Source organism: Epithele typhae (genome assembly GCF_022376455.1).
Source record: "Epithele typhae strain CBS 203.58 chromosome Unknown BXZ73scaffold_16, whole genome shotgun sequence".
In the NCBI taxonomy this organism is placed as follows: domain Eukaryota; kingdom Fungi; phylum Basidiomycota; class Agaricomycetes; order Polyporales; family Epitheliaceae; genus Epithele; species Epithele typhae.
Window position 1 is genome coordinate 289,117 of NW_025954207.1, and position 24,555 is coordinate 313,671.

At 60.7% G+C, this 24,555-nt stretch overlaps 12 protein-coding genes across 12 annotated transcripts; 6 read left to right on the forward strand and 6 right to left on the reverse strand.

Annotated features, from left to right (window-relative positions):
- Positions 1 to 871: 871 nt before the first annotated feature.
- Positions 872 to 2,895, forward strand: BXZ73DRAFT_89304 (IMP dehydrogenase; the record flags this gene model as incomplete). The annotated part of the gene is made up of 5 exons (XM_048025230.1): positions 872 to 1,153; positions 1,216 to 1,402; positions 1,575 to 2,377; positions 2,437 to 2,789; positions 2,871 to 2,895. 5 exons carry the CDS (start codon positions 872 to 874, stop codon positions 2,893 to 2,895), a joined length of 1,650 nt encoding a protein of 549 aa, XP_047879102.1.
- Positions 2,896 to 3,595: 700 nt separating this feature from the next.
- BXZ73DRAFT_44900 (glycoside hydrolase superfamily) lies at positions 3,596 to 5,107 on the forward strand (the record flags this gene model as incomplete). Its single annotated transcript, XM_048019412.1, has 6 exons — positions 3,596 to 3,674; positions 3,733 to 3,737; positions 3,860 to 4,262; positions 4,329 to 4,784; positions 4,840 to 4,946; positions 5,015 to 5,107. The coding sequence occupies 6 exons, from the start codon at positions 3,596 to 3,598 to the stop codon at positions 5,105 to 5,107; spliced, it is 1,143 nt and encodes a 380-aa protein (XP_047879103.1).
- Positions 5,108 to 5,792: 685 nt separating this feature from the next.
- On the forward strand, positions 5,793 to 7,118 carry BXZ73DRAFT_76619 (uncharacterized protein; the record flags this gene model as incomplete). The annotated part of the gene is made up of 1 exon (XM_048022480.1): positions 5,793 to 7,118. The coding sequence occupies one exon, from the start codon at positions 5,793 to 5,795 to the stop codon at positions 7,116 to 7,118; it is 1,326 nt and encodes a 441-aa protein (XP_047879104.1).
- A 542-nt stretch (positions 7,119 to 7,660) lies between these two features.
- On the reverse strand, positions 7,661 to 8,304 carry BXZ73DRAFT_9588 (uncharacterized protein; the record flags this gene model as incomplete). Its single annotated transcript, XM_048026929.1, has 2 exons — positions 7,661 to 7,933; positions 7,993 to 8,304. Coding segments are annotated over 2 exons (585 nt in total), but the record flags the coding sequence as incomplete, so codon positions are not given.
- Positions 8,305 to 8,924: 620 nt separating this feature from the next.
- BXZ73DRAFT_76620 (Methylthioadenosine phosphorylase) lies at positions 8,925 to 10,163 on the reverse strand (the record flags this gene model as incomplete). The annotated part of the gene is made up of 4 exons (XM_048022481.1): positions 8,925 to 9,207; positions 9,266 to 9,825; positions 9,939 to 10,006; positions 10,139 to 10,163. 4 exons carry the CDS (start codon positions 10,161 to 10,163, stop codon positions 8,925 to 8,927), a joined length of 936 nt encoding a protein of 311 aa, XP_047879106.1.
- A 592-nt stretch (positions 10,164 to 10,755) lies between these two features.
- On the forward strand, positions 10,756 to 11,888 carry BXZ73DRAFT_76621 (uncharacterized protein; the record flags this gene model as incomplete). Its single annotated transcript, XM_048022482.1, has 4 exons — positions 10,756 to 10,921; positions 10,991 to 11,349; positions 11,411 to 11,780; positions 11,836 to 11,888. 4 exons carry the CDS (start codon positions 10,756 to 10,758, stop codon positions 11,886 to 11,888), a joined length of 948 nt encoding a protein of 315 aa, XP_047879107.1.
- Positions 11,889 to 13,384: 1,496 nt separating this feature from the next.
- Positions 13,385 to 13,717, reverse strand: BXZ73DRAFT_45135 (immunomodulatory protein FIP-Fve; the record flags this gene model as incomplete). The annotated part of the gene is made up of 1 exon (XM_048019455.1): positions 13,385 to 13,717. The coding sequence occupies one exon, from the start codon at positions 13,715 to 13,717 to the stop codon at positions 13,385 to 13,387; it is 333 nt and encodes a 110-aa protein (XP_047879108.1).
- A 1,449-nt stretch (positions 13,718 to 15,166) lies between these two features.
- On the forward strand, positions 15,167 to 15,490 carry BXZ73DRAFT_45037 (uncharacterized protein; the record flags this gene model as incomplete). The annotated part of the gene is made up of 1 exon (XM_048019439.1): positions 15,167 to 15,490. A coding segment is annotated over one exon (324 nt), but the record flags the coding sequence as incomplete, so codon positions are not given.
- A 611-nt stretch (positions 15,491 to 16,101) lies between these two features.
- BXZ73DRAFT_76624 (Metalloprotease) lies at positions 16,102 to 17,448 on the reverse strand (the record flags this gene model as incomplete). Its single annotated transcript, XM_048022483.1, has 6 exons — positions 16,102 to 16,140; positions 16,193 to 16,394; positions 16,450 to 16,589; positions 16,652 to 16,983; positions 17,034 to 17,288; positions 17,349 to 17,448. 6 exons carry the CDS (start codon positions 17,446 to 17,448, stop codon positions 16,102 to 16,104), a joined length of 1,068 nt encoding a protein of 355 aa, XP_047879110.1.
- Positions 17,449 to 18,294: 846 nt separating this feature from the next.
- BXZ73DRAFT_76625 (Metalloprotease) lies at positions 18,295 to 19,658 on the reverse strand (the record flags this gene model as incomplete). Its single annotated transcript, XM_048022484.1, has 6 exons — positions 18,295 to 18,333; positions 18,392 to 18,602; positions 18,674 to 18,813; positions 18,866 to 19,194; positions 19,254 to 19,508; positions 19,562 to 19,658. The coding sequence occupies 6 exons, from the start codon at positions 19,656 to 19,658 to the stop codon at positions 18,295 to 18,297; spliced, it is 1,071 nt and encodes a 356-aa protein (XP_047879111.1).
- A 1,171-nt stretch (positions 19,659 to 20,829) lies between these two features.
- Positions 20,830 to 22,332, forward strand: BXZ73DRAFT_100238 (uncharacterized protein; the record flags this gene model as incomplete). Its single annotated transcript, XM_048014519.1, has 4 exons — positions 20,830 to 20,862; positions 20,917 to 21,100; positions 21,159 to 21,616; positions 21,673 to 22,332. 4 exons carry the CDS (start codon positions 20,830 to 20,832, stop codon positions 22,330 to 22,332), a joined length of 1,335 nt encoding a protein of 444 aa, XP_047879112.1.
- Positions 22,333 to 23,254: 922 nt separating this feature from the next.
- BXZ73DRAFT_100239 (uncharacterized protein) lies at positions 23,255 to 23,558 on the reverse strand (the record flags this gene model as incomplete). Its single annotated transcript, XM_048014520.1, has 3 exons — positions 23,255 to 23,310; positions 23,369 to 23,475; positions 23,536 to 23,558. 3 exons carry the CDS (start codon positions 23,556 to 23,558, stop codon positions 23,255 to 23,257), a joined length of 186 nt encoding a protein of 61 aa, XP_047879113.1.
- Between the last annotated feature and the right edge of the window lie 997 nt (positions 23,559 to 24,555).

Sequence of the window (24,555 nt, forward strand, 5' to 3'; positions counted from 1 at the left end):
AATTCAAGCCCTGCAAGCCCATCGTGTCCCCTTGTGCACACGTGCCGGCCTGCGGGCTGCCTACAAGGAGACCATGACTCGTCGAATCGTCGAGTTGTCCCAATAGTTGGTATGCACTCCCTCGGGCTTCATCGTGCGTAGTGTACTTTATGTATACTGAAGCATCTGTTTCGCCGTTCTACAGTGGTCGGCCTTGAGCTGCAGCCCGCGATCGACTGGTACCTGCAGTACACTTTCTCGCTCTCCAGGTCACCAGCATTCACGATCGCTTCCCGGGCATCGTGGTTGGGTGCAGGCTCGAGCACCACCCGCTTGTCCGCTTCAATTCAAGCACAAACGACGGCGGGCTCAGGGCATGCGTTTGCTTGTCTTCCATGATGCGAACTTGAGGTAAAGGGATCCGTGTTTCTGCCGCGCGCTGAACGTGTTGAAAGCCTCTTTTCCTGATGCGCACATCCCTCATGCCTCCCTGTCCACGCATACTGACGTAGATGGCAGGGATCTTTGAGGCCTATTATTATGCGGAATGTACGAGGGCAAGTCCTGGGTAGAAAATCTGCACGACTCAATGTGGATCACTTGGGAGTCCTACTGTGCGACTGTAAGAACTTAGAGGTCGCACACATCCTCTTATATGCACCCACGTCTATATAAGTCAGTTTGTCTCAGTGTGTGCAGCCCTCTGCCAGCAGGATATATTGCTGCGATTTGAAGCTTTGAAGGCCGGCTGTGGGCTTCCTCCTAACCCCAGGACGGGGTTTCTTAGGGTTGCTGAGTGTGGCTTTGTAAGCTCCGCCAGAAAAAGCACGCTGCACAAGCGTGCACGCCCGCTCAAAAACTTGACTGGCATTCTCTTGCCCACACCACCACCATGGCCCCCAACGGAACTGCCCCGCTCGACCCCTCCTTGGCCGTGGAGCACCTGAAGACATACGAGAGGTCTGATGGCCTTTCGGTCCAGGATCTTATGGACTCGCGCGTCCATGGCGGCCTCACCTACAACGATTTTCTCCTCCTCCCAGGCCACATCGACTTCTCCGCGGCCGACGTCGTCACCGAAAGCCGTATCACGCGCAACGTTGTGCTCAAGACGCCCTTCTTGAGCAGCCCTATGGACACCGTCACGGAGAGCGAGATGGCTATCGCCATGGCGGTAAGCTGTCTCGCTCCCTAACGTCCCTCCGACCCCAGGTCCGACTTTCTTCCTCCCTGCAGCTCTTGGGCGGCCTCGGCGTTATTCACCACAACCAACCGGCCGCTGCTCAAGCGGCGATGGTCCGTGCCGTCAAGAGACACGAAAATGGTTTCATCACCGACCCCGTCGTTCTCACCCCCGACCATCTCGTGGAGGATGTTCTGGACGTAAAGGGCCGCTTGGGCTTCGCGGGTATCCCCATCACAGGTATGTCATCGTTCTTGTGCATTTACGGGATGAGACAACCTTTCCATAACCTTCGTTCTTCCGAATTAACGCCTACACGCGTGATTTGAGGACTACTAGTGCTTTTCACCTGAACATACCCTCGTCGCTTTTGCTTTTACCTCGAGGTCGCTGACTCCACATTCATCCGCAGACACTGGCAAGCTTGGCGGGAAGCTCGTCGGCATCGTCACGAACCGGGACATCCAGTTCCGCTCTCACTCCACGCGGCTCGCGGAGGTGATGACCACTGATCTTGTCACGGCCAAGGAAGGTATCACTCTTCAAGAGGCCAACGACATTTTGCGCGACTCTAAGAAGGGCAAGCTTCCAATCATTGACTCGAACGGCTGCCTCACTTCTCTCCTTGCGCGCTCCGATCTCCTGAAGAACAAGACATACCCTCTCGCCTCCAAGCTGCCTGAGAGCAAGCAGCTGTACGCCGCCGCCGCCATTGGCACTCGGCCCGCGGACCGCGAGCGCCTCGAGCTACTGGTCGAAGCCGGCTTGGACATCGTGGTCCTCGACTCTTCTCAGGGCAACTCCGTCTTCCAGCTCGAGATGATCCGCTGGATCAAGCAAACTTTCCCCAAGCTCGAGGTCATCGCCGGCAACGTCGTCACCCGCGAACAAGCCGCGAACCTGATCGCTGCTGGCGCCGACGGCCTGCGCGTAGGCATGGGCTCTGGCTCCATCTGCATCACCCAGGAAGTCATGGCCGTCGGCCGACCTCAGGCCACTGCCGTCTACGCCGTCGCCGAGTTCGCGAACAAGTTCGGTGTCCCGGTAATCGCGGACGGTGGTGTCTCCAACGTTGGTCACGTCGTGAAGGCCCTCTGTCTCGGTGCGGGTGCGGTCATGATGGGCGGTCTGTTGGCCGGAACGACCGAAGCGCCTGGTGAATACTTCTGGCACGACGGCAAGCGTGTCAAGACGTACCGCGGCATGGGATCTCTGGTTCGTGTTCACCACCATCTGTTCGCATCCCTTGCGCTCAACGGCTATTCGACCAACAGGAGGCTATGGAACAGGGCAAGCCTGCGGCTCCGTCTGTAGAGCGTGGTGGCAACGGACCCGGGTCGTCGAAGCCCCCCGCAAAGTCAACGACGCTTGAGAACGCGGCGACGTCGCGATATTTCTCCGAGTCCTCGGCGGTCAAGGTTGCGCAAGGTGTGTCGGGTGACGTGCAGGACAAGGGCTCCGTCCACGCCTTCCTCCCATACCTCTACGTCGGCCTGCAGCACTCGTTCCAGGACATGGGTGTGCGCTCCGTGCCCGAGCTCCGCGAAGGCGTGAAGGCGGGCACGGTTCGCTTTGAGTTGCGTACGACAAGCGCCCAGATCGAGGGTGGGGTGCACGGGCTGAACTCGTGAGTGTGCCTCGGCTCTGCTGTGTTGTTCTTCGATGCCAAGACTTCTGCTGACTTGCTTGGCGCCGTGTTTTTCCGCAGGTATACCAAGCGGCTCTTCGCGTGATCGACCGACCACGTCGAAATGTTGTAGCATGTCTTCTCCTCCCTGTGTTGTATCCTTCGGCCTCTGTAGCATCGACCTCCACTAGCATATTCATCGCTATTGCCCCCAGGCTCCGAGTGAACAGGGTTTATCCTGTAGGGGAAGGAAAGTAGGCTCTTAGAGCCGGACTGAATTCAGAAGTGGGTATTCTTGCGTCGCATGTTTTCCCCGAGCGCGGTTGATGCAACGTAGATGCCTCGCGGCACGTGAACAGGCTCTGCCCCTCGGGCCGCCGGTGCAACGGTCCCGCCGCCCGCGTCCCGTGCCCCACCCCTCCTCCCCGGTGTCTATTGCCCGCCGTGATGCGCGCCATGATGTGCGCCATGGCACCAGGGACCAGGATTCGCCGTGGCCCGTCCCTCACTCCCATCGCGCGTGCGTCGTCCATTCGACGACGCGTATGGCCACCCCGTGCGGTTTTACCCCGCATTTCCCCGCACATTTCGCGTTGAATCGAGGCCCGTCGTCAGTGGGTCGTCTGCGCGCGTGCCGGGGGTCTGCGTCAAGGTTTTGCCTCCGTCTGCGCGCGAGGCGGCCCCGAGGATGCGACGAAGGCACGCCCGGCCCCGACGGTATAAAACGTCGGGGCGGCTCGACGGCCAGCCCTCAGCCTCTTCTCGTCTCCAGTGCGACACTAGTGCCCTCTCCTCCTCAGGACAACATGAAGTCTCTCGCATCCATCGTCGCGCTCGCCACCCTCCTCGCCGTCCCCGCGCAGGGCGTCGCCGTCTGGGGCCAGTGTACGTCCGCTTCCGAGTTGTTCTACGGGCGTGGTGCTAACCGTCTTCTTTATTTCAGGCGGTGTAAGTCCCCTTCGATCTTGCAGCGCCACCCACGCCCCCCCGCCCCGCACTCGCGCCCGCCCGCACTGGGGCCGCGCCCCCGGTGCTTCCCAACATCTCTCGCTAACGCGCGTCTCCCACAGGGCATCGGCTACGGCGGCTCCACCTCCTGCGACTCCGGCACGTCGTGCGTGTACGTGAACGACTACTACTCGCAGTGCCAGCCGGGCACCGCGACGACGACGAAGACGACGACCTCCGGGGGCTCGACGACGACCTCGGCGAGCTCGCCGGCGGCGACCGGGCTCGACAAGCACTTCAAGGCGCACGGGAAGGTGTTCTTCGGGACGTGCTCGGACTCGGGCACGTTCAGCAACTCGCAGGACTCGACGGTCACGATCCGCGAGTTCGGCGGGCTCACGCCGGAGAACTCGATGAAGTGGGACGCGACGGAGCCGAGCCGGAACTCGTTCACGTTCTCGGGCGCGGACGCGCTCGTGAACTACGCGACGACGCACGGGATGGCGATCCGCGCGCACACGCTCGGTGCGTCTTCCGCGCGCTCTGGACCGAGGCGGATGCGCAAAGGCTGACCCCCGCTCCCGCACGCAGTGTGGCACAACCAGCTGCCGACCTGGGTGTCGTCGATCACGGACAAGACGACGCTGACGTCCGTGATCCAGAACCACATCGCGAACGTCGCGGGGCGGTACAAGGGCAAGGTCCGCTCGTGGGACGTCGTGAACGAGATGTTCAGCGAGGACGGCAGCGTGGACACGAGCCAGGTGTTCGCGAAGGTGCTCGGGTCCTCGTTCGTGAACATCGCGTTCGCCGCGGCGCGCTCCGCGGACCCGAACGCGGTGCTGTACATCAACGACTACAACCTGGACTCGGTCAACGCGAAGTCGCAGGGGCTCGTCAAGCTCGTGAACTCGATGAACGCCAACACGCAGCTCATCGACGGCATCGGCACCCAGATGCACCTCAGCGCCGGCGGCTCGAGCGGCGCCGCGGCGGTCGTGAAGTACCTCGCGACCGCGACGAAGATCAAGGAGGTCGCGATCACCGGTGCGTCCGCCGTCTGCTTTCTCCCTGGATCTGGGCTGACTGTGCGGTCCCGCAGAGCTCGACATCGCCTCGGCGCCCTCGACTGACTACGTCAACGTCGTCAAGGCCTGCCTGGCGGAGCCCAAGTGCGTGTCGATCACCGTCTGGGGCGTGCGCGACTCGGTGCGTGGTCTCTCTCTCGTGTGTCGCTCGGTTGATCGGTGGCTGACGTGGGCTGGTGCGGCGCGCAGGACTCGTGGCGCACGGGCCAGAACCCGCTGCTGTTCGACGACAACTTCCAGCCGAAGGCGGCCTACAACGCGATCATTTCGACCCTCGGATGAGTGCAGTGTGTGTGGGAATACTTATAAAGTAGCAGGGTTTGAGAACGTCTGTTGTACGGTGCACATCGGCGGAGTCTGGCGAAAATGCAAAGCATCTCGATTTCTTCTCGTGTCAGCCATCTTCAGCCGACGGCCGTGTTTCATTGCGTGCCAGGAAAAACAAATGAAGCATGTGGATCTAGTGGGACTCAGCTAGGAGGCGTAGCAACGTAAGCGCCTGAACGTGAAGATAGGTCGCCAAATCCAACCACCTACCGATAGAGCGCTGATCTACTGAAGAGATCCTCGTCGATTCGTCGGACCGCAAGATTCGGATATGTATCTTCCTCTGTGGTCAAATGCTACTCGGAATGGTGGCAAGTTTGTTGTTTACTGTTTGCACGCGGCGGGCTGACGGTTGATTTCGACCGGCGTATGGTGGTACAGGGGCACTATCATCCCTCTGCCGTTCGACGACAACGGGGTGTACAACGCGACCTTTTTGCTCTTCGAATGAGTGATTATATGCGGAAGACTACGGGACATATGTTGTACGGTAGTCCCGATTTCTGCTCCGCTGGGCGTGGGGGATCCGAATAAGAAGCCAACGCCAGCCCCCGTCAGCCTTCGCGCCCAGAGTATATATCGCCCTCGCCCTCCGCTCTCAATGCTCACTCACCTTTCACCTCGACCACCACTGCCCCACATGCCTTCTTCGCCCGAGCTCTACGAGGACGTCCTGCGCACACTGTCCCGCCTCGTCTTCGCCTGCGTCCCGCCCGGCAAGTCCACCCTCAAGCTTGTCGACCCCGTCAGCGGCTCGCTCGACGAGTACATGCTCCTCAAGATGCCCGGCCCCAGCAAGCACTCCGTGTCTGGTTCCCGCGTGGGCTCGTCCCCCGCCGCCCTGCCCTCCATGCTCTCCCGTGCGTACCTCGACGACGTCCTCGACGCCCTCAAAGACGCCGTCCGCGCGGACGCGCTCTCACCCACCCGCCTCTCGTACGCCTCCTCAGCGACGACGTCCGCCTCCGCGACGTGCGTCTCGCCCTCGACCCCGAGCGAGTCCGACATCTACGACGCGCTCAAGGCCACCCAGGAATCGTACACCGGCACCCCCGCCGGCGCCGCGCCCGAGCGCGAGGGCGACCTCGGCGAGTACACCCTCGCCCTCTTCCCGCCCGCCCCGCTCTCCCCCCACCGCCACGCGCGCTCGCCGTCCCCGCCGTCCATGCTCAGCCCCTCTCCGCCCGGCATCTCCGCGCGCTCGTCCACCACCCCCTTCCTCAACTTCCCGCTCTCGCGCTCCTCCGGCACCCGCACGCCCCCGCCGAAGCCCCGTCTTCCCTTCGCGCCTTCGCCCTCGCCCTCGCACGACGCGCCCGTCCCCGCCTGGGGCCGCCTCCCGCTCCCATCCCGCCCCGTTGGGCTCGGCTTCGAGGGCCTCCTCGAGCACGAAGACGGCACTCCATTCGGACTCGGGCTCCTCCCGCGCGATGTCTCGCCCTCCGAGGCCGCGCGCGCCCGCCGTGCCCGCCGCACCGCCGCCGGGCTCGCGCAGGCAGCAGCGCACCCGGAGGGCCCTACACCCTCCGCACTCGTCATCCCCCGCTCGCCCCCGCCGTCGTACAGCGCCACGGCGGCTTCGCCTGTCACCGGGCGCCGCGTGAGCATGTCGCCGCCGCAGTCGCACCAGCAGCAACAACACCAGCAGCAGCAGCAGCAGCCGTGCCCGCTGGTGAACGCGACGACGCCGGTGTCATACAACGCGCGCGCGACTCCCGGGGCGCCGGCCCGCCGCCAGCGCGCGTCCCTACCGGGGCCGGCGACGTACGGGCGGTTCGCGACGGTGCGCGAGGCGGGCGAGCGCGGCGGGAAGCGGTCGTCGCTCGAGGGCACGGGGGTCGGGATCGGGGACGAGCTGCGGTTCTGGGCGTACTGGATGACGCCGATGAGCGAGGAGCGCGAGCGCGAGCGCGAGAGGGAGAGGGAGGGTGGAGAGAGGGAGCGGCGGCCGGTGTGGAGGCCGTGAGCGCGTGCTGGGAGGGCATGGACATGAGCTTGGGCATGGGCATGAGGGCGCAGTGGAGGTTCGCGTGTCGCCACGAGTGACGGAACTGGATATATGCGTTGGGTTCATGGTGCTTGTTTGCTAGTAGATGTTTGCAATGACGACGGTGCAGTTTCAGTGCTCGTACAACATGCCTGGCTGGAAAATCTTTTCAAAGTCCATGTCAAGCTGGATCCACACAAGACTAGTGTGCTTGCGCAGAGAACGGAACTTCGCACTTGCGCATATGATTACGCTCAGCGACGGGCAGAAAACCAGAATTCCAGACGAAAAACCCAGATACAACATGCTCACAGTCCTTAGAGATCGTCCAACCACCTCGCGATCGCCTCCCCCGCCTCCGCGCTGTCCTCTACAACCGCATACATCAGCCTCGTTCAAACGTCGCGATCAAACGGGAGCTCACCGTGTTGTATGCACCACGAGTGCGACATGTCCACCACGTGGACGTTCTGCCGCGGCCAGCTGACCCTGCCAAGGACGACCCCGCGCGTCGCGGCCGGCACCCAGTCATCGTCGACGGCGAAGAAGAGGCGGATGCGCGCGCGGTTCTCAGCGAAGAGCGAGTCGGGGAACTCGCAGATGAGCTGCATCTCCCCGCGCGCGGTCGAGAGGCAGGCGAGGATCGTGCGGGGCGAACCAACCAGTCGACGGAGGACGGAGACTTGGTGGGCGGGCCAGGAGGGGTGGAGCAGGCGGAGCAGCGCGGTGGGGAGAAGCGCGCCGAGCGCGCCGAGGTAGGAGACGACTTCGCGCGGGAAGGAGTAGAAGAGCCACTACGCACACGCATACACGCTGAGGGGGGAGCTGGGAGACAGGGAGAAGGGAGACGTACGCGAAGATGGCGCCCGTTCGGGGTGTCGAGGATGTGGTGCAGTGTGGGGGTCATCATTACCAGTCGGTCGAGCCCGTCCGGCCGCTGCTTGAGCACCTCGGCCGCGATCCAGGAGCCCATGCTGTGGCTCACGCTCACGACCTTCGCGTTTGGGAACTCGGCGTGGATAGCGTCGAGGGCCTCGACGGCGCTGTCTACTTGCGGGGTGAAACGGTGTCCTGGGGTGTGTCCGAGGCGGGGGTGGGTGAGGATGGCAAGTGTGGAAGATTCCGTGTTGGAGGGTAGATGTCTCCAAGACGTATATACTTGCAACCTGGGGTAAAGAATACGACGATGTCAGGGGCTCCTTGGAGCGAATGGGCCACCACAGAGCGTGCGCGTCGCCATTGAGGTTGGGGTGGGGGAAGCAAGCGTTGAAACATGGGTAGGACTTGTTCAGCCCCGGAGCCGGAGTGGACGCAGAAACGAAGGTACCATGTCAGAGACGCCGAGGGGAACACTGTCGCGGTCACGTTACCGACAGCGTCCGCGCCGAGGACCGCAAGCTCTTCCTTGTTTCTCTCTCTTTCGCAACTACTCTTCCTTTGGCTGGAATAGCCATGGGGAATTCGTAAACTTCCTTAAGATGCGCTCAAATTTGGTTTGGGATCGTTACCGACCCCTCACTCGACGTATTTGGTGCTTCGCGACCTAAATTTACAAGAGCACCCACTGTGCTGAGCGCTGAGTGTGGACAGTTTGCACTTGGTCTTCAGCTATGTGGGTGGCTTTTGTTTTGGAGTTTGTCCTGGACAACGGCACGAAGACAACCATCTCGGACATCTACATGTGACTGTATAAAGCAGTACAAAATTCTACTTCTACCCTCAGGTGTGACGGTTGAGCGTCCATCATACATACAAGCATCCTTCATCTGTCTAACAACCCAGCATCTACTCGCTAAAGTAGGCCGGAAGGATGTACCGGAGCTTGGCGAGGTCCTCCTCCTTCGCCTTCTCCGGGCGCGGCATGATCGAGAACTTCATCGACCCAATCTCCTCGGTGAGTACGTCGCCCTCGGCCGCGGCGGCGTGCATCTCGTCGAGCACCGTAGCGGCGACGAGCTTCGAGAGGCGCGAGTTCGCGTGCAGGGTCTTGAACACCTCCGCCGCCGTCACCGGCGTCTCACCCTCCCGCCACGAGTCGTAGTCGGTGACCGTCGCGATGAGCGCGTACCTGCCCGGCGTGAGCTATCCTTTTCGTCTCGAGAGAATGAGAGGGAGGGGGCACGCACCCGAGCTCGGCCTCGCGCGCGAGCTTCGCCTCGGGCAGGACGCTCATGTTGATGATGTCCCCGCCCCAGGCGCGGTACATCCGGCTCTCCGCGCGCGTCGAGAACTGCGGGCCCTCCATGCACACGACGCACTTGCCCGCGTGCACGGCGGGCGTCACGCCGCGCGCGGTGTGCTCCGCGTCGGCGTGCGCGGCGAGCACGGCGCGCACGCGGCCCTCGAGCCACGCGACGAGCTTGTTGGAGAACGGGTCGCCGAAGGCGGCGTGGGCGACGACGCGCGTGCCGTCGAAGAAGCTCGCGGGGCGGACGCCCTTGGTGCGGTCGATGATCTGCGTGGGGAGCACGAAGTCGCCCGGGGCGAGCTCCTCGCGGAGGGAGCCGACGGCGGAGAAGGCGAGCACGGCGCGGACACCGAGCGATTTGAGCGCGGCGATGTTCGCGCGCGCGGGGACAGCTGAGGGGTTAATGGTGTGGCCTACGCCGTGGCGGGCGAGGAAGGCGACCTTGGTGCCCGACGGGAGAGAGCAGATCGCGACGGGAGACGAGGGGAATCCCCACGGCTGGAGAGAGATGGGTGAGAGGTGAGTCTAGGGAAGACGATGCAAGCTGTACCGTCTCGGGGTTGACGTGCTTCCTGTAAGAACCGTAAGCAACTTGGTCTGTATTTGTGAACCTGTACGCACAGGAAGGTGAGGTTGTCGAGCTCGTAGAGACCACTGCCGCCAATAACACCGACGAGAACTGTCGAGTTTTAGATGAGCAACAGGCGACAGAAGACACGTAAGAGAGCCTCGTGTTGTTCAGCAGATCGTGGAATGCAGCGATGTCACGGTCGCCTCCTTTATGTTCCTCAACGACAAGATATGAACATACCATCTTCAGATCCTTGGGTGTCCATGTTTACTGGCGGTTTTATCTGCGCGCGTGAGATTCGTGCTGGGCGAGCGGTCGCAAGGGCGTTGGAGAAGCTGGGCCGCGATCGTCGACTGATAACTGCGATTTTCCGTCGCGGAGACGCCCAAAAAGGCACCCAGATTTGGACAAGGGCGGCAAAAGCTCACGCGAACGTTCGTCGCCGACTGAGAACACGCAATATTGCGTCATTGTGCGGGTATGGGATGTGGTTAGCGCAACCGAAATATTCGGCGACTGATTTTCAAGACCTTATATGGCGTGCTGTACAGCGTACATGCTTGTCTGTCCAAGTCGGTGCTGGAACAATGGAACTTGTCATTGTCGTACCCGTAAAATCCATCGAGTGAGGTGTCGGCGGCGATCTTCTGGCGCATCTAAGGAGGTGTACAACTTTCTCATAATTGTTCCGGCCAGAGGAAGGGTACTCGAAAGTTGAGAATGATACTAGACGAGAGAGACAGAAACAACTTAACAAGCACTACTACTAGTAACCGTGGCTTGCAGTCGGGACCGCGATAACGTGACCGCGATGCTGGCCTTGCCTCATTGGTCAGTGTCCCCTCGGCGTCTCTGACATGGAGGTGCCTTCGTTCCTGCGTCCACTCCCTCCAGGGCTGAACAAGTCCCACCCGTGTTTCAACGCTTGTTTCCCCCATCCCAACCTCAATGGCGACGCGCACGCTCTGTGGTGGCCCACCCGTTCCAAGGAGGACCCTGAGATCGTCTTATTCTTTACCCCAGGTCGGTACATACGTCTTGGAGATATCTACCCTCCAACACTCAAGTACTCACCCCTACTCACCCGCGCAGGGAACCCTGGCCTCATCGAGTTCTACCTCGACTTCCTTTCCGAGGTCCGCGCGCGCGCGGAATCTTCCACACTCGCCATCCTCGCTCATGCCCATCTCGGACACACCCCCGGACTCCGCTTTACGCCGCCAGTGGGGACCACAACACACTTCAGCCTGCAAGTAGACAGCGCCGTCGAGGCCCTCGACGCTATCCACGCCGAGTTCCCAAACGCGAAGGTCGTGAGCGTGAGCCACAGCATGGGCTCCTGGATCGCGGCCGAGATGCTCAAGCAGCGCCCGGACGGGCTCGACCGCCTGGTGATGATGACCCCCACGCTGCACCACATCCTCGACACCCCGAACGGGCGCCGTCTCCGCGTACGCCCCTCTCTTTCCCCCCCCTCTCTCAGCCCCAGCCTAAGTGTGCGTGTGCGTGCAGTGGCTCTTCTACTCCTTCCCGCGCGAAGTCGTCTCCTACCTCGGCGCGCTCGGCGCGCTCCTCCCCACCGCGCTCCTCCGCCTCCTCCACCCCTCCTGGCCCGCCCACCAAGTCTCCGTCCTCCGCCGTCTCGTCGGCTCCCCCCGCACGATCCTCGCCTGCCTCTCGACCGCGCGCGGGGAGATGCAGCTCATCCGCGAGTTCCCCGACGCGCTCTTCGCCGCGAACCGCGCGAGCATCCGCCTCTTCTTCGCCGTAGACGACGACTGGGTGCCGGCCGCGACGCGCGGGGTCATCCTGGGCAGGATCAGCTGGCCGCGGCAGAACGTCCACGTGGTGGACATGCCGCACTCGTGGTCCATACGGCACGGTGAGCGCGTCCGTTCGATCCCGACGTTAAACGAGGCTCATGTATGCGGTTGTAGAGGACAGCGCGGAGGCGGGGGAGGTGGTCGCGAGGTGGTTGGACGATCTTTGAGGACTGTGGGCATGCTGTATCCGGGTTTTACGTGTGGAGTTCTGGTTTTCCGCACGCCGCTGAGAACAATCATATGTGCAGGTGCACAGTCTCGTTCTTTGAGCAAGCACACTAGCCTTCATGGGGCATAACATAGCTCGCTACGCAGTGCTAGCGACGCGGGCTACTCCGGGCTGCAGCTGTTTCAAGACAGACGACCATGGTCATTAAAGGATGTTCCGGCTAGTACCGCGGTCACGACGGGCAATGCAGGCCTCTAGCCGGACGGAAAGGCTGACGATAGTAGTACGCCTTTCGTCCGACTAGACGTCCACATTTCCAATAGGACGATTTTAGGATGATTGTTAAACTTCCGACATTTCCTGGGCAACAGTTCATGTAGCCGCCTTGGACTAAATGAGGAAGAAATGAGGACGAAAGGAATCCATTCTTCTTTATTCCCCCCGCGCAACAGGAAGCATCGTCGGCAAATTTCCTGAGATGGCATGAATATCGTCCGCATATTGTCCACACTAACACAAAGCTGACATGAAAACTTTTGTGCAGGACGAAATGTGGACGAAACGAGGACGGCAGGTAAACAGCCATCAGGTCGGAACTGTAGACACCCATTCGGATGAAAGACGTACTTTTGTCCGAATATCATCAGCCTTTTCGCCCGGCCGGATTTCTGCATTGCCCGTCGTGAGTGTTTGCTTGGTGCGCTGACGCGTCGCGTCTGTGGCAGCAGCGGGGTCATCGACGACTAGAACTGCGGTGGGCCACACCGTCGAATGGCCGTCCGGCAACGCGCTGGACCCCGGCACCATGAACCTAACGCATATATCCAGTTCCGTCACTCGTGGTGACACGTGAACCTCCACTGCGTCGTTGTTCGTCTCTTCTCGTGTATATCGATGTACAGAGGTCCTAATCCCAACATTACAACCACCATGCGTCCCAGGTCGCCATGCCGGTCGAATCCACGAGCTTCGCAATCCCAGATTCCAGCAAAGCCACCGCCGCAACAAGGACTGGTTGGGTAGTGCGCAGCAGTCCGTAGAGAGGGTGAAGTCGATTCCCCGCCACTGCGGGAAGAGGTGCTGGGTACCGCTCACGCCGAATTCGACGGTGCAGTCAAGCATGAACGAGTGCCGCCGTCGAGCACCGCGGCGACGATGTAGCTGTGCAAGCTCGTCTGGCACATGTCTCACCAAAGCGTTCCAAATTGAGGCGGGTCAGCGAAAGCTTGGGAGGCGAAAGGAAAAGAGAGCGGGCGCGCGGTGAAGGACCGCACCGACGATGGTGCCGACGATCTCGGTGCATCGTGATCGTGATCATGTGGTGCGCGAGTTTCGTATACTGCCTGACCTTCAGGTCTGTGGGCACTAATCCTAGGGGATCTTGATCTCTCGCACGCGCGCAGGTCGCCGAAGACAAGTGGCATTCGACACCATTGAACGTGGCACGTATTACACTCCAATCCCTTCCTCCTTCTCCCACCCCTCATCCACCCCTCAGGCCGCAGTAACAGGCCACTTTGCAACCAGATACTCGTTCTTCGACACCGGGCTCACCACGTACACCATGATCGTCGACGTCACCGAGATCCCTTTGCCGCTGAACGCGCTGAACACGACGCTCTCCCCGGTCGAGCCCATCCCGACCCCGAAGTTCGTGCCCAAGTTCTTGCCGTCGACGACGAGACGGTACTGGTGCATGTGCTGCTGGAGCACCAAGTCGAAGTCGACCGCGTCCATGTAGCCCGGGTTCGAGTTCAGGATCCAGACCGGAGTGTAGTTCCACTGGACGGCGAGCTGCTTGGGGACGAGGGCGAAGATGTCGGGCATGACCGAGTCCCAGCGGGAAATGTCCGAGGCGGTGACCGAGACCTTGGAGGGGGCTGCGGGAGACAGTGGGAGTCAGCGCGTGGAGAGAGGACCGAGGATAGACGGTGGGTATGACCTAGGGCAGTGGAGGACATGGTTTCGAGAACTACGGGCGACGATCAGCATCTTGGTATCATGCGAACGAGTGAGACTCACTTTGCGATGCTTTGCAGGGGGCGTACTGGGTTGTTCGCTGAAGGACCGTTCGGCGAAGGCGCGAGGTTTTATAGCCTCGGGCCCGCGCCTCCCACGCTCCCTATGTCTGCGGCAGCCTCAGAGGCCTGATCAGTCTGGATGCACACCTGCGTTGCGACTCTCCGGCATTCCTACACGCCCGGTGGTGCGGTTCGACTGAGCATCGCACGAGCGTTCCTTCATCTGTCGTCGGGAGCTGTATACGGGTTGGAATGAAAGCAAGAATGGTCGGAAACAAAACATGGACCTTGTGTTCACATCGGTAGAACATGGATGATGGGAAACTCTGCTCAGAGGCCGGCGCCTGCTTCTCAGCACATGTCGCGCAGTGATTAGGATGCTTGTGATTGCGTGAAGAACTGCAGAAATTCGCCCTTCCTCGTCGACACGGTAGAACAGTGTCGTCTGCGCTATGAGTGATAGCCATTAGGATGTGGATCTTGGCACGGCATGACGACGGAATTTGCACCAAAGAACCGCTGTTGATGCAACGGCGCGAGAGTCTGAGGGTGAGCATGTGTCCACCCACCACACGCAGTATGCAACTCCTCACCGCCATACCAGACTCTTGCTGAGAAGGATGACCGGGGTTTGGATAAATTTGAGCAACTTCACCCAGCGCCGATGAGAACACTGAATCATGCTCTTCAATGTCCGAGCATTCACCGTCGCGTTGCAAGGGTCTGCTGCCAAACGAGCCGTCAGCAACGACGGATGATGAGAAGCGCGCGTGAGACGAGCTCGACGTACGCTTGTCGGTGTGTGAATGTGCCGGCTTTGCTGTGCACACGTGTGTGTGCTCGCTGGTTAACTCGCTGAGAATTCGGTGCCCACTTGCAGGCACCCGGGCCGTATAAAAGGTGTGGTGCGATCAAGGGAGCCCCTCAGCGCACACCACCGTACGCTACCTTCAGAGCTTCACAAAGTAAGCATCCTTCACACACGAACTCGCATTCCACCATACTCATCTTTTTCCGCGCAGCTTGCAATTATGCCTGACGATCAAGGTCGGCTCGATTGCGCTGCTTCCATCTCGCCATACCGGCATCGCTGACGACGCTCCCTCCGTCTACAGCTACTGCCAACGGCGCCGCTACTGCCAACGACGCCGCTACTGCCAACGGCGCCGCTGCTGCCAACGGCGCCGCTGCTGCCAAAGGCGCGGCTGTTGCCAAAAGCGCCGCCGCTCCCAACTGGGACGCCGTCCTGCCCGACATCTTCGCCCTCGTCCCCAAGCAGCGCGCCGTGACGTGGGACTACCAGCCCGTGTGGGTCCTCAACTCGAACCCCGGCTACATGGACGCCGTTGACTTCAACGGCGTCCTGGAGCAAGGCCTGACCAAGTACCGCGTCGTCGTCGACGGCACGGACCTCGGCACGAACCTGGGGGTCGGGATGGGAAGCACCGGGGAGAAGGTGGACTTTGGGATGTTCAGCCACAAGGGAATTTCGTCCAAGTCGACGATCTCGGTGTACGTGGAGGGTCCGACGACGAAGAACCTGTACCTGTTGGCGCAGTGGCCGGTTCCGCCTCCGTAGATGAGATGGGGTGTTGGTACCAGAAATAGGGGTGTAACAAGTGCTCACATCGTCGAGTCGAATGTCAGTTGCGTTTGACTATGTTCGCGTCACGAAGCGAGGATCACTTCCAAGGAGTGCAAGAGAAACGGAAGACCTTCTATGCTGCAACGTTCTTGACCAGCCCGGTTGGGCTGCAGTCCGAGTCGAGACGGGCCTCGAGACTCGAGGATGAATCACCCCCAGTCCGGAGTTTGAATAGTTCGGAGATGGCCGGAAAGCACGCATGGTCTCGACAGCGGCCAGTCCACCGCGCGGACGCGCTGAGTGCTGAGCTCTGCACGCCGTCGTGCGCCTTCAACCAGGAGACACACGCGCCCTCTGGGCCCTCACGGCGCGTTCACATTGATGCTCCCGTGGGCGCCAGAGGCAACAGATGATAGCCGCCAGAGCCCCGCTCTATTTTTCTCCTCCTTTCTCGTGTGCCTCGAACTCCGACTCCCTCAACCCCATCAAAACACTCTGCTCGATCTCAAGTTTCGCGGGCGACTCATTCATAGGCAGACGTCCGAGACAGTTTTCTTCATGCCGTTGTTCAGAGACACCCACATAGTTCTAGATACTGGCCGCGCTTAGCACTGCGTGTTCTTGTAAATCTGGGTCGCGAAGCACTGTTCCCAACCTGTCAGCCTCCACAGATTCACAACAGAGCCACACACGCACATTGTAACTGTCTGCATTGGTCACCGCGGGGTTCGCCGAAAGCCCCATGTCGAACGAGCACCCATACCCGACGTCGACCGTGCCCGCCGTCGCGTGTGTCAGCTCGTGGAGGGTAGTACCGCCACGGACGTTGCGGGCCTCGACGGACGTGTCGCTGCAGAGCCGGGCGATCTGGACCTCGTTGTAGAAAATGCTGCAGTAGCTGGGGGCGGAGCGGGGTCAGCGCCGACACGGTGTGACAGTCCCCCGGTACGCACTATATGTCGTTGTCGCCAACGATGGCGGTGTAGGCGATGACGCCGGGCTGGCAGACCCCGTACGGGTCGTGGCAGCTCAGGGTGCGGCTGCTCGAGTTCTCGCCGGCGACTTTTCCGAGAACATTGAGCACGGCGGACGTCTGCGCCGAGCCTCGAAGTTTCAGAGCTGAGCGCGTGCGGCGGGACGCGGGACGGGACTCACGGTGCCGGTGCCGAAGTACGAGGCGAAGAGCGCGTCCTCGCCGTGGCTCTGGACGTAGCTCGCGGCGAGCGCGGCGAGCGACTTGCTCTCCGTGTAGCTCGCGGCGATGAAGTCCGCCTCGGTAGTGGTTGACGAGCAGTTCATGACTGCGCGCTTCTCAAAGGTCTGGAGTGCGTGCTTCTGCACGTCGGACTTGACGTTGACCGTAAAGGGCTTCGTCGAAACCGTGTACGCGCTCGGGTGAGCGTTGTCTTTGACGACCTGGAAGGTGTTGAGCGGTTCGAACTCAAACGACCCCGCGCCGAGCGACTCGAAGTCGAAGAGAGAGGCGACTGCGATGCACATCAGTCGTAGAAGGGACAAGAGTGGGGAAAAGGCACACCGTCGTGATTGACGACGACGCTCTTGCCGGCAGGAATGACGATGAACGCAGAGTCGTCAGCGAAAGTCATATCGACCTGGAGCTTGACCCCAGTGAAGACTGCCTCCACGCCATCCTTGGAGACCTTGAAAGAGCGCGTCGGGAGCGCGCCGTCGAGAACGGAGCCATACTTGAGCACCTTGACGTCTTCCGAGTCGGTGTTAGTGACCGCGACGCTGATCTTGATGTCGCCGATCGACAAAACTTCGGTCGGAGCTGTATCCAAGCAGCATGCATTTTAGCGTCCTCGGGTGTCGGAGCGGGTTAGGGACGCACCGGTGAGCGAAACCTCCAGGGCCGAGGCGCGCTTGGTTGCAGGGCCGGCCAACGATAGCGCTGCGGAGAACGCGAGGGTGACGAAGGCAAGAAAGAACATGGCTGGCAGAGTGGTCGAAGTGGAGACTACTGGCGTCTTCGAAGTTCGCGTCGGCACTCGGGGGTATTAATTATACTGCGCCAGATTGCGAGACGGAGCACTGTATCGGAATGGTGACCCAAGAGCGTACGAATGCGATGCGGCGGCTTGTCAGTGCTTGGGCTGGGAGGGCGTTCTGTCTGGTTGGCCAGAGACAATCAGGGGAAAGCAATAAATAGTATGGCTCACCAGAGGACTGTTGTTGGCGCACCAACTGAGAGGAGGTGTCGGGGGGAAATCTTCGGACGTCGTGCATATAGAGAATGACGGCCACGATATGGAGTCAAGCATACGAACCATTGGACGTGTTTGCGGCATGCTGTCGCCTGTTTCATCAACCCCATTATGCAAGTGAAACAGCGAGGTGGATGAGCTGGGTTACTCAGGGGTAAAAGTGCAGTGGAGCCTGTTCGCTCCTTTGCACGATACGGAGAAAAGGGGTCGCATGACTCGGACTAGCAGATCGTGTCACACAATATCTGATATCTGCAATACTTATTCATAAGCACCAAATCGAGACTGAGATTATATCGACCTTACCTGCAATCTCGACAAAGACGGTGCGGATCTGCGGCCATCGTGATGCCTAGAACGTGCACTGTACCTACCCCTTTCTGCGCGTGACCCGTTCACCTGCCACGTACACGCCGTTCTCATATTCCATTGAAGTTCGGGATGTTAACAGCTGTTGCTCCTGAATAACTTACAAGACGCCTGAGGTTTATAACGAGGCTCGAAAGACGACCTTCCAGAAACCGGGATGAACCCTTTCCCTGCAGAACGTGCGCGTGTTCCGCGCGTTAACGTTCAGCACTGCGTGTTCTGGTAGACCTGGGTGGCGAAGCACTGTCCACGGCGCGTCAACCTCGATCGCCTCAGATCCACAGCACGGCGCGACACGCACGTTGTAGTTATCCGCGTTGGAGAGCGCGGAGCTGGGCGACGACGCCGCGAGGGACATGTCGTACGCGCACCCGTACCCAACGTCGCCCGTGTTCGACGCCGCGTGCGTGAGCTCGTGCAGGGTGGTGCCGCCGCGGACGTTGCGGGAGGCGACGGTCGTGCCGCTGCACAGGCGCGAGGTGGCGACTTCGTTGTAGAAGATGCTGCAGTAGCTGTGGCGCAACGTGATTTCAGCACTGTAGAGAGAGCATGGACCAGCGAGCGAGCGAGCGGGGAAACGCACTAGATGGGGCGCGAACCGGAAATGAGGGTGTAAGCGATGACCCCGGACCCGCAGACTCCGTACGGGTCGCTGCAGTTCAGGGTGCGGCTGCTCGAGTTCTCGTTCGCGACCGCGTTCAGCACGCTGCGCACGGAGGACGTCTGTGCACCGGTGTCAGTGCCGGCCCGTCTTCGGAAGGAACACGCTGCTCACAGAGCTGGAGCCAAAGTACGAGCGGAAGAGCGAGTTCGCGCCGTTGCTCGCGATGTAGCTCGACGCGATCGAGGCCAGGGACTTGCCCTCCGTGTAGCTCGCAGAGATGAAGCTCGCCATGGACGACGAGGAGCAGCTGACGACCGCACGCTTGTCGATCGCCCGGAGCTCGCGCTTCTGCACGTCCGACTTGACGTTGACCTTCAGGGTCTTGACCGAGACCTTGTACGCGTTCGGGCGCGCATCCTCATCGACGACCTGGAAGGTCGTGAGGGGCTCGAACTCGAACGATCCCGCGCCGAGCGCCTCAAAGTCGAAGAGGGGCGCGACTGTAGAACGAATCACGCGTAAGCCATGGCGTTAGCACGGCAGGGGTGAATGTACAGACCATCGTGCTCAACGAGGATGGTCTCGCCGGCCGGAATGACGACGAACGCAGAGTCGCCGGCGAGGGACATGTCGATCTGGAGCTTGATGCCAATAAAGTCGGCCTCGACGCCGCCCTTCGAGACCTTGAAGGAGCGCGTCGCGAGCGCACCGTCAAGAACGGTGCCGTACTTGAGCACCTTGACGTCCTCCGAGCCTGTGTTGGTGACCGCCGCGGTGATTTTGATTTCGTCTATCGACGCCACGTTCGCAGGCGCTGTTGAAGAGTAATGTCAGTATGAGAGTCGTCACGTTGGACGAGGGGCGTACCGGAGAGCGAGACCTCGAGAGCCGGGGCACGCTTGGCGGGACCAGCTAACGAGAGCGCGGCGGACAACGCGAGGGTGAAAAGGGCGAGGGAGAACATGGCCTGTGAACTGGTCTGAGCGAATGCTGCTGGACGAGAGTCCGAGGGATTTGGGTCGTGGCGCAGCAGCATTTATACCGCCCTGGAGTACATTGAGAACACATGCCAAGCGCAAGAGAGCATGCGGTGGGTGCGCTGTATCGGAAGTATGACCTGAGTGCGTTCGAGCGCAAGAGTCTAGATAGCTCACCCTGACTGTCCCCCCCGGCCAACTTAGAGGAGATTCGGGGAATTTATGCTTGGCACAGCTTGGCTGAGCTTCGGCGGGAGTCTATGATGGATGCTCATACAAACTTCTTCGCTGAGTGCACATGCATACACCTCACCGCTACCCTTCTTGGTTATCGTCAGTGCCTGTATCTTATCATGAAGACACTCTACCGGTTTTCTTTCCTCTGCGGTGACGGTCGAGACGGATAAATGACCTAGTGACTCGTGAGGCTGAGCAACGGCGTTTGTTCGCGTCATAGGCTGATTGGGAGGTATCGTCGGGGGATGAACATCGGTCTATCGAAAGGCTGGGCATTCAGGACTTCGCCATCTGAGGACCACCTCACATGTGCGGAACCGCATGGACGATGGGGCCGTAGAGAGGCTGGGGCATTGCTGGATCCTGATCCCTGTAGATTCGGTATCTGCAAGTGGAACACGTGTTTTAGTCAAGCCTCTAGAGCCTTCTAGCTCCCTGTATCGCCGGCAGACGGTCCGCTCATTTGCGCGAGCTGAAGGAAAGGAGCCCTGCGTGCGGAAAACGGCCCCTTGGGTGCTGCATATAGCCTGCCATAGGAGTAACTGGAGAAAACAACGACTGTGTTAATGTTCATCAGCGCCCAGCCTAAAGGGTACATACAGGGCCTCTAAACTTCCACTACGACCATGGTAGGATGGTGGGGATGCAGATATTCCGTTCACCGTCTGGACTCTGGAACATTGAATCTTGATTGAATCGGATCGGTCGAAGCACAAGCGACTGCCAGCGTGGCAAGGAGTTGCTGGAGCCGGACGCCTCGCGGCAGCCCCGTGCCTGCGACGAGGCCTCGCCCGCCCCCCGCGGGGTCGCCGTCGCTACGGGAGAGGGTCAAGGTGAGGACGGAGTGGTCGGCGCAGGCACGCTTTCTTGCTCTCGCCTCCGTCGCCCGCCGCTCTGCGCTTGTCCTTTTCGCCACAGGGAATGGGCAGTTTCTGGTCATATTCGGCCGACAAGGTACTTATCAGCCCCGGATCACGAAATGCTGATTCTGAGTTGATATTGCCATAGCGAACGTCCCTTCGGAGTCTGAACTGGACTTATCTCTTTTCCGCCTCGGCCTGGTATCCGGCGAAATCCCTCCTCATCGCCAACCGCATCGTCGAGCCCCTGTCCTCGCCGCCCGCCGACTACCCGCTGCCGACAGCGCCGCCTGCCGACCCGATGGCCTCTGTTGTGACGCAGGAGAGTTCAGGTGTGTACGCGCCCACCCGTTCACTGCGCGACCGAGCTTATTTTATTGTCCCGCTCAGATTTACGCCTCACGCTTCCGGTCGAAAGAGCGTCTACCTCTCCTTTCCCTTCGCCAGGCTCGCCGTTCTACCCTCCACCGCGCCTCGGCGCACACGAGTTCGCCCTCCGCCCCTCGTCCTCGCGAAGCCCCAACCCCGCCCGCGAGCGCGACGACCCCGCCCCCCGCGACTCCCTCAAAGAACCCGCGATGCCGGTCGCCGATGGCGCCACGACGCCCACCCCTTCCACCCCCGCGAACCCCTCTCTCTCCGTCATCACCACTGCTGCCTCCCCGACAACGCCCACCCCGGGCTCTGTCTTCCAGGTGAAGACCCCGACCGCGCAGATCACCGTTCCCGACCCTCCACCCAACTCCGAGACCTCCGTTTCCCTCTCTGCCGCCGCCGCCGCTCTCACGGCCGCGGCGAGCAACCGCGACTCGCTCACTTCCTCCCGCCCTGCACCCCCTAGCCCCGCCGTATCTCGTCGAGCATCGGCTGCGCTCTCCCGACGCTCGTCTCGCCGCTCACGCAGACAATCAAAGGCGTCCTCCCTCCTCTCCCCACCCCTCCACGAGCCGGAGGCGTCAAGTTCGTCCAGTGTCACTCTCACCCCTTCCACTCCCCCCGCCCCAAGACGCTGCTCTTCAAGATCCGCGACTACGGCTTCCCCCCGACCGACGAGCGCCACCTAGGCAAGGGCCCAGACGTCCCACGGCCGAATCGCCCCCGCCGACGGTGGTCCACGCTCTCAGATGCGTCCACATCCTCCGCTGGGACTTCGCAGGCGGACGACGATGGGGACGGGGACGTCAGCGGCTGGGGCCAGTTCCCGTGGAACACGCTCAACACCGCCCAGATGGGGGGCCAGCGCCTGCCGGGCGAGGGCCCGTCGCGCGCGGAGCTGCTGCGCAATTTCGGCGGGGCCGGCGAGGCCGCGGAGGACGACGAGGATGACGACGAGGACGAGTACGACGACGCGCAGACGGGGGACGACGAGCCGCTCGTGCCGGGGCTCTACCGCGCGCTGTACGCGTTCGACCCCGAGGGCACGGCGGAGATGGCGCTCGAGGAGGAGCAGATCGTGCACGTCGTCGGCCGGGGCGGCGGCGTGGGCTGGGCGGTGGTCGAGAAGGACGGCGGCGGGCACGCTCTCGTGCCGGAGAGCTACCTTGAGCTCGTCGAGGCGGACTAGGCGGGAGGGAGAGAGAGAGCGAAAGAGCAAGCGCACGAACTGGTGAGCGTCGCGAGCTTTTGTTCCGCGCGGGCCGCAACACTTGTATCATCCCCATTCATCCACCGCAAGATCCCCCGCATCGTCCCCCTTCTCCCGCTGAACCCGTGCCCTGAGTGGGCTGCTGTCTCCTGTGCTTGTTGTGCATCTCATCATACATCATAATCTCGTCTGCTCAACGTCCCGTAACATTGCAATCGCGCCCGCTGTGTAGTAGATCATGCATACGCACATATCTATACTGTACATCCGTACCAGGCTCTCCAAATATTATATACGTATCTTGCCCTCTCGATAGTCGTGTCTCCATAGTTTCTTTTTGCAAAAGATGAGTGCTATACCCCTGGCGAGATGGATGTGCGGACTTCTGCTGACGAGCGCATCATGTATTCACCTTCCATCGTTGAATTCGACGTCCTCTCGCCGCGATGAAGTCTACCAAGGGTGAACCGGTTCTGTCCAGTATTGCGCTTGGTCACATTCATGGTGGTGGACCGGATTTTACACAGAAATTCGGCAATGACAGTGAACACAGGGAACAGGAAGGCAGTAGAGCCATGTACCGAAGTTCCCCAACTTCACTCACCCAGCACACAGAAGATCGCATACATGGTGGAGGGATGGTTTGCAATTATATTCGTCATATGTCTGGGCATGACGGACCTTCAAAATATATGCACTAATGTATGCGACCCCCAATGCCACGCATGCAGAGGTGAGTTGGGCGGTATGTGTTTGGAGGCTTGGGGCGTGTCAGGCCGGCGTCCTCGAACGACCATGCGAAGCGTGGGGGGCGGATGAGGGTCTAAGTGGTGGCATTCAGGATGCAAGGCGCTGATTCGTCGACGCGGTCCACGTCGAACGTGCATGAGGCAGGTCACGACTACTTGCTCTTCTTCGCCGTCTTCCTGCTCTCCACAAACAGCACCCGCTGCTGCACTATGAACGCAGAAGCTATGAGTCCCTTGTACGCGTATGCACTGCGGGGTTTGCGCACCTCGTGGATCGTACTTCACCGCTGCCAACCGGGGACCCAACCTCAGCCTCTGCGCCGTGTAGAAGAAGCCCGTCTGCGCGGTGGAGATCATCCGCACGATGAGGGTCCTAGGAAGAGTAGCGCGTCGGTGAGTCTGGTTAGCATACTGCACTACGTGGCTCACTCACCTTGCTTTCGACTTGGGAGCCATGGCGGTTTTGTGAGCAGAGTTCGCAGCCACCACTAGCACGACGGCGGCGCGACAGCGGAGCGTGTGTCACGCTGGTCACAGCTGGGTGGTGACAACGTTGGCCGTTGGGCGCCCCGCGCGCGCGTCTAGTTGCCAGCTACCACCTCCATGCCCAACCATGAATCCACGTTCCTACCCCCCGGATGTCCACTGTATGCGCTTTATCTGAGGTTGAGGTCTGAGGTCACGCCTTTCACTTGTGATTCGGAACACAGCGCTCACACACGATCCCTAGACCTCTTTGCAAGGGTCTCGCTCGAGCTATTATTGTGAATTTTATGGCAGCTTTTGCTGCTTCTATGATCCGCGGGCGCAGGAACGTAGACCCAAGCAACTCTTTTCTTCTCCTGTGCGACGAGGATTGGGTGGTCCAAATCAGTCGCCCACCCCACATGGTGCGGCGGGCAGAAGCGCGTCCCGATGTTCATTTGGCAGGCCCCGTGTCTGCCAGCGAGGAATGGGTGCTGCGTCGCGCGGACTTGGGAACTTCCAGGGGCGCAAAAGCGGCCAGGGACGGCACCACACCTGATCTGCCGAGAATGCAGCCCAGAGGAGAGCGGTCAGGTGAAGGTGAGCCGTCTGAACGAGTGGGAAGGACTGACAGCATGCTCAGGGCGCTCACTCCGTGGCCTGTGGGCGGATTGCGACCGAAGTGGAAAGTGCTTCGTATCCCTGTCACGGACGTATGGTCCCTTGGAGCTCCCCAGAGTCTAACGCGAGCCGGTTCACAACCATCCTTTTCGCACCCGTCCAAGAGAACATGCATTGACGTTTTTTGACAACACATCTCGATCGTTCACTATTCACGGCGAACGGGTCCTTACATGCGCTTCGCTTCTTGTCACCGACGAGCAAACATGTATGGTGAGCTCTATTTGCGGTGTCGTTCCGGAAACCGCGTCCATGAGCTAACTTAGCCTCTTCCATTGCCAGACGCGTTAATCACACGAACGAATTG